The 15679-nt window shown below is 42.7% G+C and overlaps 1 protein-coding gene across 8 annotated transcripts in view; it reads left to right on the top strand.

The window, feature by feature from the left end:
• Positions 1–15679, top strand: part of ACSL6 (acyl-CoA synthetase long chain family member 6) — a 113678-nt gene that overhangs the window by 56726 nt on the left and 41273 nt on the right. For 5 of the 8 annotated variants that reach the window (XM_030572197.1, XM_030572199.1, XM_030572204.1 and 2 more), the window contains exons 2-7: positions 949–1169; positions 9184–9298; positions 12482–12546; positions 13324–13425; positions 13562–13661; positions 15321–15499. In XM_030572197.1, the coding sequence (XP_030428057.1) occupies positions 949–1169; positions 9184–9298; positions 12482–12546; positions 13324–13425; positions 13562–13661; positions 15321–15499 (782 nt within the window). Of the gene's footprint in view, positions 1–790; positions 834–948; positions 1170–9183; positions 9299–12481; positions 12547–13323; positions 13426–13561; positions 13662–15320; positions 15500–15679 lie in introns of all 8 variants that reach the window. The other 3 variants (XM_030572202.1, XM_030572201.1, XM_030572200.1) reach the window with 1 other exon arrangement.

The following is a 15679-nucleotide window of genomic DNA, read 5'->3' as shown; positions in this document are numbered from 1 at the left end:
AAGCTCAAAAGCACAGGAACTAGAACTTTCTTAGGAACTGGAGCTAGATTCTGGAACTCACTCGTACAAGAGATTAGAATGCACCACATCAAAACTAAATGCAAAACTCTTCTCTTTAACTCAACTTCCTTTCAATTTGTTCTTCAGATACATACAAAAACCAACACACAAACTAATCAGGTCATTTCTCCTGCAGCCTGGCTGGGAAAGAAGAAATGGAGAGAATGCTAATTTTATTTCTGTTTTACTTACGACAGCACAGTAATCTGGGGCCCACAGATGTCAGCACCTTGAGTTAGAGGTGGGAGAAAAATTACAGGCTTCCTGAAAGATATTGGCTTACAAAGTAAAAGAAAAAGCTGCAGCTTTAAATAGCCGCTGCTGCTAAATTATTATAGTCATTTTAAAAAACACTGCGTCTCTGTAATGACTATGAAGTGTGGAATATTCAATGATCCTCTTGCTGACGGAAGCGACGCATCCTTTTGCAGAGTGCACACTGCCACTTTAAGTTATCATGTGATTGTCACCAGTGCTAAGCATATTTGAAATGGAAAAAATCCATGCACGTTAAAGGCATCTCTTCTAGCAGTCAGCTGCCTACCGTGCCTCAATCTCTCTGCCTCTGTAAGTAAGGGTCTAGTTTCAAGCAGAGCCAGGGGGCTTTCGATACATATTTCAGACACAGAACATTCTAAATATACAGAGTTCCTCTTGCTGTGATGCTAATTACGCTTTTTGCTCTGTGCCATTCTTTTGTAGCTGTGACTTTCTTCTTCTTTTTTTATAGACAGCTCTGTTTCTGGGTCAGCATAGCAGTATGTTTATAAAAGGTAAAGAGAGAATGGCCTTTCCTTGCCTTCGTTCCCTTAGAAGTATGGCAAATGTTATGGCCTATGTCTGTTAATCCTGTCGCATTAACTCATTCTTTTCCTTTGGATCCTGCAGAATTTGCCCTTTCAATCTTTGAAAAGATGCAAGCACAGGAAATCCTGAGGAGCCTGAGGCTGCCTGAGTTTGACAACTTCAGCCAGTTTTTCCACAGCTTGCCAGCTACCACCTTAGTTGGCATTGGTGCCTTTGCAGCTGTGATCGCATACTGGTTTGCTAGCCGGCCAAAGGTTTTGAAGCCACCATGTGACCTCTTGATGCAGTCAGAAGAAGTTGAGGTAAGGCTAGCATTATTTATACCCTTCAATGAATAAAAAATTAACCCTTTATGAATGCAGAGGTTTGGCTGGGCTGGCTAGATTCCATGGGCTGAGTCTCCACTGCCAGGTCCCATGTACAGTAATTCACACCCAGGCAGAGGGCTACTAAATCAGAAGCCTACCTTTTTATGCCCCCTTTGCATGGGTGTACATGGCTGCAAGGCTGTTGAGAATCAGGCCCTAGCTATTTGTTGTGGGTGCTGTATTGTTCCATCCTGGACAATAGTTCACAGTCTGTTACACCATGAATTAATTTGACCCACTTTGTTCCTTTCTTTTAAACTCCTGGAAAACTAACATCCAAGCCATGAATTTAATCCCTATTTAATTCCTCCAGTTTTAGCCTGGCTTGACAATGAAGCACTGAAAAATTACATACAAGCCACTAAAAAACCAAGGTTTACTGTTCCTACAGATGGTAATTATAATCTCACATATGACTATGCAATGCTAACTCTGTAACGGTGGCAGCTGTATGCTCAGCGATACTGTAAAAACTTATGCTTTAACCCAAACCTGAGGCTGAGTATTTATTCGTCTTGATGCTGTTAAAGAGCCTTGAGGTCTAAAGAAACTACCCCATGTTAAAGTGCAAGAACTTCAAGAAAAGCATCTCAAGTCAAACTTGTATTCAAAATTGAGACATATAATAAGAATCTAAAGGTTAATCTCAGGTTTGTCCATCTAGCAGGTTCCCCTTTAAAAGAACTTCGCTGTCCTTGCTTATTAAAAAAAATTAGGCAAAAGTTTGCTTCTCCCATGGAAGCATTTTCTTCTGATTAGAATCAGGACTCTGGAGTTCTCTCCACAGCCATGTTTCTGACTCACTATATGATCTTGGGCAAGTCACTTAACTGCTCTCTGTTTCAGTTTAAACCAGGGGTCTCAAACACACGGTCCGCTGAGTTATTTGCTGCGACCCGCCAAGCTCCCCGCACCCCCGGAGTTATTTCATGCGGCCGCCAAGCTCCCCTCACCTGCTGCCCCAGTACACTGTGTCCTTGCTCCTCTGCCTACCTCCAGGCGCTTCCTGCTGCCAAACAGCTGTTTGGCGGCACTTAGCACTTTCCAGAAGGGAGAGGGAAGAGTGGGGAGTCGGCGCTCGGGGAGGAGGTGGAGAAAAGGTGGGACAGGGTGGGGATTTGGGGAAGGGGTTGGAATAGGAGCAGGGAGGGGGCGGAGTTGGAGTGGGGACTTTGGGGAAGGAGTTGGAATGGGGTCGGGGAAGGAACAGGACCTCATGGAAGGGGTGGAGTGGTGGCGGGGCCGATGGCAGAGGTGGCTTTTGTATCTTTATATGAAAAGGTGTCAGTGATGTGGCCCTTGGGCCAATGTACTAGTCCTCATTTGGCCCTCATGGTGATTTGAGTTTGAGATCCATGGTTTAAACCCTTGTACCATATAGTGAGTAAAACCTGCCTAACGTACTTAGGTGTTTTGCGAATAATTAGTATTTGGAAAGTACTTTGCAAAAAGCAGGTTATAGTTGTTATGAAATTGACATGGCAAACTAATAATATTCCCATGAGATTCCCTATCTAAAATATCTGCTACTGTGTATTTTTATTTTATATGCACTCACTGATGGAAAGAGAGAGAAATCAGATGTTGTAAGGATTAATCCAGGGTTATTCACATTAGTAATCACCAGATGAGAGGAACAACCTCATTGAAGACACTATGTGTGTTGAGCTGATTTGCATCACCTGAGTCCTTGAGGGCTTTAATAGGAATCTGAGTAATGTGGAAACTTAATCACTGATGCAGCAACATCTTTTCTCTATCAAAGGCTATCATTAGGCAAAGGCACAGGAAAGCTAGAAAAACCAAAAGGTGAGGTGGGGGACAAAAAAAATCCAGAGTCCAAAACTTTTGCTGAACATACTGGGAAGTGTGTTGTTTAATGGGGAAACCGCCTTATCTACCCAAGAGCTTGGCCTGTCTGTGGACCTGAGATGGTATTTTTTTGTGAATCAGGAAGGCTAGTAAACTTCCCTAGAGTAATAGAAGCATGAGCCATACTAAGGCCTAGCTCCTGATCACGTTGTAGTCAATGACAAAACTTCCACTAATTCCAGTGGAGCCCAGACCCACAAGCTGCCTTGTCAGTGCCTCTCTGAAAGAGGGAGTGAAGTAGAGCCACATAGTAGCAAATCCACTATTCCCATGTTGTTCCAACTACCTCTCCCTGCATGTAATGCTATGCAGGCAACTCCCAGGAAGCTAGAGCCACAGTACACCGATGGATGAACACTGTCTCCCTGGGCTCCCCAAAACTTGCTCCTAACCCTGCTGCATCTACTGACCTCTGTGCCCACCACGTCTGGGGTCAGCATTTGCCCCTTGGTGCAATTTAATGTTCCCTTTTTAAAAGGGTGCAATATTGCACTTACAGAGGAAAGATCACTTCTATCTTTGAACGGCAAACTTCAGCACCACTGTTTTTTCACCTTTCCTGCTGCAGAACAGAGCTACTGTGTTGAACCTGCATTAACCTCCACTTTTTACAATATTATCAATATCCCTTGGGCTCGCCAGCTATGAATTCTTGGCTACAAGCAGGTGTCCTTTTTGCTTTTTTTTTTTTTCATTAGTAGTAAAATGAGCTTCAGAAATATTTTTCCCTATGCCATCTACAGATTTATAGCAATCCATCTTCAAAAGTCTTTGAGAAACATAAACTACCTCCACGAGAATCATGCAGTGTCATGTGTTTTTGTGGGAGTTGTCCCAAGGTTGTTCTGAAAGCAGTTTTCACACAGGAGGTCAGACTAGATGATCTGGTGATCCCTTCTGGCTTTAGATAATGACTCTATTACAAGAATTCTAAAGTTCATTACACAAATTCTTCTGGGACTTTAAACTCCTCTGAGTGGTGTCATAGGAAGGTAATGATTCTACTAGGGCTATTCATTTTTACTGCACTAATTAAAACAACCAAGCAAACAAAAGCAGAGGTGGCCACTGATAGCATGCTGATGTATCCTGTATGAGGGTGGAATTTGAATCAGACTGTTTCTTTGAACTTTTGGGATAAAATTCAGTTTGGGGGTAACAGGTGCACCTCCATTTGGAGTCAGTAGGAGCTATGCGTTCTTATGCCAGGACTGAATTTGACAGATAGGTCCAAACTATGACTCTGGTCCTGCAGGCACCTGTGCATGTACTTAATGTTACTATCATGAGTAGTTCCACTGACTTCAGTGGCACTGCTCATGGTAGTAAAGCTAAGCACATCTGTAAGTGTTTGCAGAATCAAGGCCTTTATATTCAATTATTTGAGTTGATCAAAACTTTTTTTTAACGAAAAACAGCTTTGGCCCAAAAGAAAATTTTCATGGAAAAAAATAGTAAAAATGGGGGGTAGGGAGCTTTGTTTTTTTATAAAGAAAAGTTGGGTTTTACTAACTGAACATTTTTACTGTAAACTAAATAATAATTGACTTTTGGTTGTTAATTGAAAAACTGAAATTTCATGAGGGAAATTTCCTGAAAACAAACAAAATCATGAAAATTTCCCACAAAAAACTACTAGCCTGTTTTGATCAGCATTAAAATCAGTTACTTAGTTCTATTAATTTTTTTTTTAAAAGATACCTATTCCAGAAAGACTGGACTATTTTCTGTCCCATAGTTACCATCAATGCTGTTTTGAAGTCCAAGTACGAGAATAAAAAGATGTTCTGCCTTCTGCAGGCTTCATTGACACTAGAATAGTTTATTAGTGTAGAATAGGTAAACAGAACCTCTCAAAATTTCAGTTTGGCTTTATTAATCTTGTCAGTTACTATTTTGTACTTTGTGTGTTCACTAGCTATAGCAATGCTCCTTGTGGGAGTTGGTCTTGAATTCAATGCTATCCAATGGCTGAAAGCTGAACTTAGAATTTCTAATTCAGATTGGAAATATAGCACAAAATTTTACCAGTGAGGGTGATTAACCACTAGAACAATGTACTGAGGAGTGTGGCGGGTTCTTCATCACTTGTAGACTTTTAGAAAGAGATTCTATCTTATTTTAACGATAGCTTATAGCTCGCACACAAGCTATGGGCTTGATGCAGATATCACTGGGTGAAGTTCTTTGGCCTCTGCTATGTAGGAGTCAGACTAGATCATCATAATGGTCCCTTCTGATCTTCAAGTATATGAATCTATGAATTATTCAAAAAGTAAACACCTCACAGCATTGCCCTGGAAATGAATGTATGTCCCAGTAGTCCGACTAGGGGTTGAATTTTTACTACTGATGTTTAGAGAACTGTGTCAAACCAGAGATCTGTGAGTTGCTCCTGTGGATTGATTATATCTATACATTAGTACAGAGCTGGTGCAATGTTTCCAAAAATATGGACTAGCTAGTTTTAAAGATATGACTGTACCTACAGCCAGATGGTGCAAGTTAAACAAAGTTAAGACTAACGTACTTGGATAGGAAACTCCCAAAGTAAAAGCAGTCTTCTGTAAGGATGTTGCTGATTCAGCAGCTGTCATTTTTCTTTCTGAGTTGGTACTCAGCCAGTTAGGGTGACCAGATGTCCCGATTTTATAGGGACAGTCCCAATATTTGGGACTTTTTCTTATATAGGCACCTATTAACCCCCACCCCATCTCAATTTTTCACACTTGCTATCTGGTCAGCCTTGAGCCAGTGCTCAACCCATGGCATTAGCAGGTGCTGTGCTGATTAAGGTGACCAGATGTCACAATTTTATAGGGACAGTCCCGATATTTGAGGTTTTTTCTTATATAGCATCCTATTACGCCCCACCCCCATCCCAATTTTTCACACGTGCTGTTTGGTCACCCTAGTGCTGATGCTAATGAAGTCGTCTAGATAAAGGGTGAAATCCTTGCCCTCCTGAAGCTAATGACAAAACTACCACTGAATTCCATAAGGCCAAGATGTGCAATTAAGTCACACCATTTAAAAAAAACCTCATGGCAACTTTTACAAGAGGACGGTATGATAACGCCAGGGAGCTGACCAGATTTTAGACTTATTAATTAATTATATTTTGCCTACTCGTGTTTCCTCTCCATTTTTAAATGGATAAGATGTTTTGGATCATTAATTCTTGTATAATGTTTCTGGGATGGAATACAGCAGCTGCTGAATAGAAATGGCTGCATGTCAGTGGTGAATTCTGGTGTAAAGTTCCTAAAAAAGCATTCTGAACTCCTTCTGAATGATGGACGGAATATAAATGCACAACATTTATGTTACTGAATTATTTTTTTAAAATAAATAATATCCTGAAAATCTTCAATTCTTCATTTTTAAAATGTAGCATTCTTAAAGGAGAGCAAAGCTAGACTGAAACCAACCAAAGTGGTGACATTGTTTTCATCCTCTAACTGAAAAATGTCAGATCAGTTTTAATCAAACTCTGTTTAAAGCAACAAGAGACATGAAATGGAAATTTGCTCCCTATCATGAAAAACCAGGAGATTTCTCTTTGGGGGTTGGGAGGTGTAAGGGAGATTCTGTGCAATTTGAGGGGATTGTATTCTAGTCTGTACCTTCTAAATCAGCCTAAAATATTTCCATTAACATAAGAGCTATTTAAATAATATTTGAGACTAGAAACATTAGTCTCTAATTTCAATCCGTGAATAAAACCTATAACTGCTCTAAATGATGAGCATGTAAAGATTCTTGTTCCACGTACTAGGAGAGAGTAAGGAAGCTATATAATCGTCTAGAGCAGGGGTTGGCAACCTATGGCACGCGTGCCAAAGACAGCGCGCTGCTGTCTGCCGGAGTTCCAGCAGGCAGCAGTGTGCCATTAAAAAATCCGGCCAGGCCCGGCCCAGCCCACTCTTCTCCGCCCTCTTCTCCCTTGGTTTCCCCCACCCCTCCACGGGGGCAGAGGGCAGAAGTTTGGTCCTGCTGGCTCCCCTAGCTCTTCCTGTGTGCTGGGTTCCTGCCCCTCCTCCGCCTCTCAGTCCCTCCCTCCCTGCTGGCTGATCAGCTGATGGCCCTTGCGAGGGAGGGGGTCGGGAAGGAGAAGAGTCAGTGTGCTCGCTGCTCCCGGGGGAGGCAGAGAAGTTGGGGCAGGGCCTTGGGGAAGGGGGGGGTGGAATAGGGGCATAGCCCCTCCAGCCCCCTACCCAGACCCCCACACACACACGCCCCAGCCCTGAGCCTTACCCCCCCCACACACACCCAGCCCTGAGCCCTGACCTCCCCCCCCACACACCCAGCCTTCTGCCCTGACCCCCCCCACACACACACCTAGCCCTCTGCCCTGAGCCCCACACACACGCTAGGCCTGTGCCTTGAGCCCTGTACCCCCCCTCATACACACTTAGCCCTCTGCTTGACTCCTTCACCAGCCCCCCACAACCCCAGCCTTGACTCTGACACCCCCACACATACCCAGGCCCCCCTGCCCTGACATCCGCACCCCCCTCACATGCCCCTAGCCCTCCGCCCTGACTCTTGCACCCCCCCACATACCCAGCCTCCCGACACCCAATGCACCCCCCACATCCTGATTCTTGCACTGCCCATATCCCCACCCCCACTCTGAGCACCAAACGGGAGTTCCTGCACCTCCCACCCTCACATTCCCACCTGCACCCCTCACACCAAAAGGGAGATGCCCAGGTAAGTGCCCCACACCCAAACCTCCTGCCCCAACCCAGAGCCCCCTCCTTCATTCTAGCTCCTGGCCAGACCCTTCACCCCCAGCCCTGTGCTCAGGGCATTCCCACCCTCAGCTCAGCGCAGAGAGAGGAAGAAAATGGGCCAGAACCAGGAAGAAGGTAGGTACCCACTGTATGTGGGCAGGGATGGGACCCCAGACCAGCAGCGGGCTGAGCAGGTCTGGCAGCCAGGATCCCGGCTGGCAGGAGCCTGCGGATGGAACTCCTGAGCAGCAGTAGGCTGAGCTGCTCAGCCCACTGCAGGTCTGGGGTCCCGGTTGCCGACCCCACACAGCCCACTGCCGGACTGGGGTTCTGGCTGCTGGGCCCTTGCCAGCCAGGGTTCCAGCTGCAGGCCCCACTCAGTCCACTGCCAGCCTAGGTGAACAGAACCCCAGACCAGCAGCGGGCTGAGCGGGCCAGCAGCATAAGATCAACATTTTAATTTAATTTTAAATGAAGCTTCTTAAACATTTTGAAAACCTTGTTTATTTTACAATACAATAGTTTAGTTACATACTATATAGACTTAGAGAGAGAGACCTTCTAAAAACGTTAAAATGTATTACGGGCACGCGAAACCTTAAATTAAAGTGAATAAATGAAGACCCGTCACACCACTTCTGAAAGATTGCCAACCCCTGGTCTAGAGCCTTGAAGGGAAGGAATGGGCTAAATCCTTGGGGCGTGGCTAGAGAGCAAAATCAGTGCTGAAGCTGGTGCAAGTACATTAGTATCTCTGGGCAAACACAAAAGCCCAGTCGTCTAACTAGTCAGTAAGCTTGGGGCTCAGTTGTTTTCCTTTGTTTTTACTTAAAGAAATGCATTTATGAGTGAAACATAAACATAGGCTGCATTTTGTGTTTCATTTTATAAAGCCCTTATGACTTGGCTTTGCTTTTTTATTTTTACAGAAACAGAACAGAGGGGATTTTTTTGGTGCGTTAAGGAAAATCGCAACAAACCCACCTGTCTGACTTTTACACAGTTTTAGACAAAAGCAAATATTTATGTCAAGGCTAACACAGGAATATAATTCAATGTTTTCCCACAAAAAATATTAGAGCACCTGTAATTTGCAGGCTAATCTGTCATGCAGGTTATGATATAAGCTTATGGCAGATTCATGATTAAATTCTATCCGCCTCTAGGTTTATGATGCACCTTGCCTGATCCTGCATTTTATGCTCAGGCTGCCATAGCCTAAGGACTGCTCTGTGGGACAGTTCCAAAGATAGTTGTGCTGGGTTTGTTTGGTTTTAGAGTCTCTCTTTTTCAAAAGGTTCTGATCTGATCATTCTATGTTGTTTTGGTTTCCATAGGGCTGGGAAGGAGCTCGGCGGTCCGTGATAGGTGACAGCACAGAATTATTAACTCACTACTATGATGATGCAAGGACAATGTATGAAGTATTTAGAAGGGGATTTAACATATCTGGTAAGTGATGATGATATGTAAAGATCATTATGTTGACTAAAACCCCACTGGGCTTCAATGCTGCGATCTCAGCGCTGGTCAGAGGGTAGAATTGGGTCTGTTGTCTTTGGAGAAAACAGCTGTACAGATTGAGGCTTAACCCTGCTCCCAGTGAAGTCAATAAGAGCTCTGCTATTGACCAAGATTGGGCCTTGCTGGCTAGGGGAACAACTGGCCCAAAAAAGTGTGGGCCTGTAGGAGTTTTGAGTGCACAAGTGAAGCAAATTCAGGCCATAGTCAGCTTCTTAACTGCAGAAACCAGCATACAGCCATGGAAGAACTTCACAGGCTACAGCAAGCATGGAAGACATGGTATTTTTACTGAAGTGGGGCGTGTGGGTGAATCTCCAAAAGTGGCAAAATGGCTTAGGCCCCTAAATCCCATTGGCTTTCATAACCACTTAAATCACTTTGGCACTTTAGAAGATGTTATCCTGTGTTCATCGTTTTTAATCTTGGGCATCTACATTCATATTTAAGCACCTGAATAAGTAGTTTGGTTTCCAGAGCTGCTGAGCACCTGCAGCTCCCCTGGCAATGACTGTGGAGTTCCACGTGCAGAGAGCTTGCATTAGACCCTGCCTGGGTAAATGGCAGAAATTTTGCAAGGTCCCATCTGCATAGCTTAGCAAATGAACTACACCCCTTCCACAGCTCAGCTTTCTCAGTTGACCTACATCTGACACACTTAACTGTAAAAAGTGCTGTTTTCATTGTCTAGGGATAAAACAATGGCTACAGCATACAGGGAGCGGAAAGCAGAAACAATATATTTCTCCTGCAGTAATTAAACTAGAGGGAGCAAGCAATAAATCTCTCTCTGGCCTAGGTTGACCCTAATTTTGTAGCTTGAAATGTCCTCAAGAAAGCATCATGTTAATGCTATTAAAAATTACAGTTGATACAAACCCTGCCAAGTGCTGGTTTAGATGGATAGAATTATTAAACATTTTTTGTCTGCATTCATTTATCTGAACTGTGATTTTGGTATGGCAGGACTGGTCCAGTGGATAGGGCACTAGGAGCCAGGAGCAGGGGAGAGTCTGAGTAGCTCCAAGATGATGACTCTTAAAGTCCCTTCTAAGTACCAGCTTTTCCTATCAGAGCCTTGCAAGAGCACAAAAGGAGCAGGGAGGGGGAAAGTCTCTGAAAAGGGTTTGACTTTTATTAATGACGACTTTGCAAACACAGGCCCTGATGAGATGGGTTTTTTGAGTCAGAGAGGTCTTGAACTGGAAGCTGTGAATTCCAGAGTCCTAATGCCAGCTATAACATCAATCACATGCAGCCTGAATTCTTAAATTCTGTTTCTCAGTTTCCCCATCTTTATATAAATAAACTGGTCTTGACACCTTTTTGTTCTTTTTTTACTGCACCTGAAGTTTAAGGTGAAAAATCTTAAAAATGTAAATACACCTTTACCCTGATATAACGCTGTCCTCGGGAGCCAAAAAAATCTTACTGCATTATAGGTGAAACCGCATTATATCGAACTTGCTTTGATCCGCTGGAGTGCGCAGCCCCGCCCCCCGGAGTTTACCACGTTATATCCGAATTTATGTTATATCAGGTCGCGTTATATCGGGGTAGAGGTGTACATGAATGACGTTTGAAATGATAAGCTGAGGAGAAGAGGGGTGAGAGAGAGGGAGGTGAAGAGGATGTAATGTATGGACTAAGTGAAAGGAATGCATGCAAGTACAGGTTCTAGTCAGAGCCCTGTGAACTGCACGATGGAATTTGCCTCACACTCTGTCTCATGCTGCAGAATTGTGCCTCAGAATCTAAGCACTATTATCAAGAAAAAAGGTTTCTGGCTTTCCTGGTTGGGGGGGAGGCGGGGCCTTCCAAACGTGAACCAAGTATAAACCAGCATAGCAATGCCTGCCTGAGTCTGCAGACAGCCTGAAACAATAGCTTTGAGAGGTGTATGATCTTGCCTTCATCTCTGTGAGATGTTAACTTTGAAACATAAAGATGACGGTTTAAATGGCTAAATTGGTAACTGATCGTTTAGCAGGAACACCCAGTAATGAGTCCCTTAGTCCTCAACTGCCTCCCACGCCTTCCCAGATGCCAACCCCCCAGCCTTGACAATTTTTGCAAAGCAGTTATGAGTTTTTAATACAAAATTTTGCAGTACATTGAAAATTAAATGTACAGACAGGGTAAATTTAATTACATCTAGTATAAAATTAAAGGACACCTGGAATACTGTATCGGTTCTACATTAAATGCAGTAAAAATCTTCATATTTAACATGTATTTGAAGCTTTCTGGGCATTTCCTGTCTGGTACCCTGAAGTGTGTCATTATTTTTTATTTTTATTTGTATTTCCATAGTCCCTAGGAGCCCTAGTTATGGACCAGGACCCCTTGTGCTACGTGCTGTGCAAACACAGAACAAAAAGCTTACGGTCTGAGTATCTAGGCTCTTGGCCACAGATTTACTGGGGCCCTTGCCATGATCTTTTAGTACTTGAACAAAACACATAAGCTTTGTTCTGAAATGGTTGGTGTTTTAATGCCACTAGAACCCTCAACAGAATAACTGCTTTATATGATGCAGTTTGCTACTCCGGTGATAAGGCACATGTGAGTACCTCAGTGGACAGATGGGTTATGTGTGGTGAGGTATGGGAAAAAAGACAATTTAACATTCCAAGTATTGCTGTCCTCTTTTCTACAGTGAGACGCTTATGTTCTTCACTCCTCCTCCAGAGAAGTGCATTTTTATTTGGAGTAATTTTGACTTCCTAGGGCTTCAGTGAAAGGGCAGCCAGACCTGTGGGAGGTGACATTTAGGATGAAAGCCATTATAGATAATGATGTTCACACTGTCTCAAGGAAAAGCTGGTTTAACAGGGCACCGGGCCTGCTCAACATCACCATCACCTCTGCGATTTTGAATGAAGGCTCAAAATGGTCTATAATTCAGTGCCCCATTTTACAGGGCTGTCTTCCTTTTTAATCTGGTAGCACTCTGTGTGAACTCTGCCTCAGAGAAACGTGGATTGACTTTGATAATAACAATGGATGTACTTTTAGAGCAACCTCCTACTGTTAAGGTGCTCAGGGTCCTATAATTCATTAGCACTTGGTTCTAAGATCTCCATAACTTTGTAATCTGTTTATTTCATTTAGAGAATGGTCCCTGTCTAGGATTCAGAAAGCCCAAGCAGCCTTACCAATGGTTGTCATATAAAGAGGTGAGGTTATCATGAATCTTTCTTTCACCAAAGAATTCTTATCCTTACTGTCTAAACTTAGCTGTTTTTAAAAGAAACCGCCTAGAGCTATCCTGGGCAGCGGGTATGATCATGTATTAGTTTACCACTTTCAATTACCTGCTAGTTTTCATTTGAGCCAGGATCCTCTCAGATGCTGCACACCTGGCAGCTGCTATAAGCACTGTTCACTTCCATTAAGCTGTCTCAGCAGGATTGGGATCTTAGTGTTGACTTCTAGTAGTATTGATTTACAGAGCATCTTTCGCAAGCCAAAGCTTTGGGGAATTACAAACCCTGGGTTTTAATCCTGACGGCTTCACTTGTGGAAGTAGTTCCACTGACTTCAGTGGGCATACTCATGTGCAAGGTGGACAGATTTGATCAAATATGATTACTTTGCCTCACTCACCACTGAAACGCAGCCACTTCTGGGTCGGGCAGCCATGTAATAGCACCAGAGCATTATGCACACTGAAATAAACAAACTATCAATTAGCTCCAAGATCAGAAATAAAGAGCACCATAACAATTTCATGTGATGGGAGAGTTTTAAGTAAGCAGAATTTAATTGCTCAAGTTGGAATTTAGCCAGGGCACTAGGGTGAATGCCAAAAGTGTCATGAATTCTTTAATAGCTACAGGCGACCGGAGTCTGTTTTATGTGTTATCCAACAAACTAATATTAGAGCCCACTAGGTTTCATTTGTGTCTGCTGCTTACATTCCTCTCTCTTATCCATTTTTCTCCCACTTCTAGGTCTCTGAAAGAGCAGAAGCTTTAGGATCAGGGTTACTCCAACAGGGATGTAAACCATCAGCAAGTCAGTTTATTGGGGTCTTCTCACAAAACCGTCCAGAGGTGAGATGTTGCTGTAACTTCATGCAGTGTTAACAATATTCTTGAATTTTGATCTCACTTTAAATTTTAATCTCATTAAGTGTTTTAATCACTCCCCTTCCCTTACCCGTTTTCTCTTTGTAAAATCTCCTTCCAGTGGATCATTTCTGAGCTGGCTTGTTATACCTATTCTATGGTGGTGGTCCCCCTGTATGACACATTAGGTCATGGAGCGATTCGTTACATTATCAATACAGGTAAAAACAGACATGCATAAATATCATGGAGGTTCTCAAAAAATCACTCGTTATGCAGAATGACTGATTTCTCTTCTGCTTTCCTAAAGGCAGATGCTTTGGCTCAGTGAATTGTTTTGGCTGGAAGTAACCTTAGCTTGATTATATAGTAGAGCTCTATGTATCATGGCCGGATCGATTTTATTATTCTGAAATTACCCCTAATGGATACACTTTGTATATTTCCAGCCAGGCATTGTCTTGTAGCTTGTTCTACTGCTGAACTGAGTGTAGTGTTTATAAGTTTTCCCTAATATATAATACATTTTCCCTGCAACAACATTAGCCCATTACTGCTTATTTTGTTCCAATGACAAGTGCTAACAATTAATCTATCATTTAGTAACCTCACTTTATGCATGTATTTTTCTTTGAACATTATGGGTCTTGAGCCTTAACATTGCACCTGTCTTACTGGGATTTCTGCCTGGCAGGGTAAATTCTATTACGTAATAGACTTCCCGTAAAAAAATGAGACTCTCTCTCTACAAATAGAATTTTAAGGTTCTAGGGTCCCAATCCTGCAAAGCACGTAAGCACATGCTTAACTTTAAGCATCGGAGTCAATGGGACAACTTACAAGCTTCAAGTTAAGCCCTTTCTTCAAACTTTGCAAGATCAGGGCTTAGGACTGTAAGAGCAAAATCTAAGACTCTGTCCTGTGCCCAAAAGCCGAACACAAGGCTGTACAGTTGTTTTGCAGGGACTGGTCTGAGCTGTACTAATGCAAAAGCAGGGCAGATTTTTAGTAGCATCTAACTTTATATCCCATATGAAAATGAGAATCCTGAACACACACTCCTTTCTCAGAAGGGAGGTTTCTTTGTTCTAAAATCCCATTCCTCAAAACTTCTGGAGACTCAGTTGATGTATATTTTTCAAGAATGGGCCAGATCCTCAGCAGGTGCAAACTGTCAATTTACAATTAACCGCAGACACAAGCTGAGGGTGTATTTATTCCTTTTTTTAAATGGCCTTTCTCTTTGTACGCCCTTTCTTTCCACTGTATCTTACATGTTGCACAGATGGCCAGTTCCAGTTGAGGACAGCAAGAGCTTTTTTTAATTGACTTCAGTGGGACCAGGATCTGGCTCAATGTGCATTTCAACTTGGCTCAAGGAGAGCTTTGCTGTGATTTCTGTGGCTGCAGGATAGCTCAGGATCATAACAGCAACCAGCCACTGACAAGATCATTCCAGTGAGGAGCATTAGCTCAGTGCTACTAGCTGTTCCTTTGATCATTTTGGCTTTGAGCTTCTAACAACTACTTCATACCATTCGGGTTTGTTTTTTTCCTGCAGTTTCAATATTTTTAATTGAATCCTAAAATAATTGTAGCTGTTGGTCTGATGCGCTTTGTGCTGCAAACAAATATTTGCCTTACCACTCATTCAGTTTCCGATATAGTAGTGTGCTCTGTTCAGTGTTGATTTACGATCACTAGGATTAAATACTAAAATTTACTTGTTTCCTAAGAGAAAATATATATTATTTCAGGATCTCATGGTATAAATATAAAATGAGTGTCAAAAACTGATTAGCAGAGATTCATAGAGATTACTGTGAAGTTTCAGCTAGTGTTACATTTAACTAAAAAAAAATTTTGTTTTTGTTTTTTAGCTGATATTTCCACAGTAATCTGTGACAAACCAGAAAAAGCCAGAATCCTCCTGGATCACGTGGAGAAAAGAGAAACGCCAGGCTTAAAGTCTATTATTCTGATGGACCCTTTTGAGAAGGACCTAAAGGAAAGAGGGAAAAGATGTGGTGTTCACGTCCAATCCATGCAGGAAGTAGAGGTGATGTTCCTATCCCCCTTGTTTAATGTTAGACTCAGAAATAATCAGCTCAGATATTATTTGATGAAATCCAGGAGATGGCTGTTCAGTTAAAGCATGAAGCTGCTTCTCATGGATAAATTTATATTATTATTAGTAGGCACATTGATCAGCTACTTTTTCTCTTTTATGCTGGATTCT

The sequence above is a fragment of the Gopherus evgoodei genome, chromosome 8 (assembly GCF_007399415.2).
Source record: "Gopherus evgoodei ecotype Sinaloan lineage chromosome 8, rGopEvg1_v1.p, whole genome shotgun sequence".
Classification (NCBI taxonomy): Eukaryota; Metazoa; Chordata; order Testudines; family Testudinidae; genus Gopherus; species Gopherus evgoodei.
Note: the sequence above shows the minus strand (reverse complement) of the source record. Positions and strands in the feature narration are given on the sequence as shown.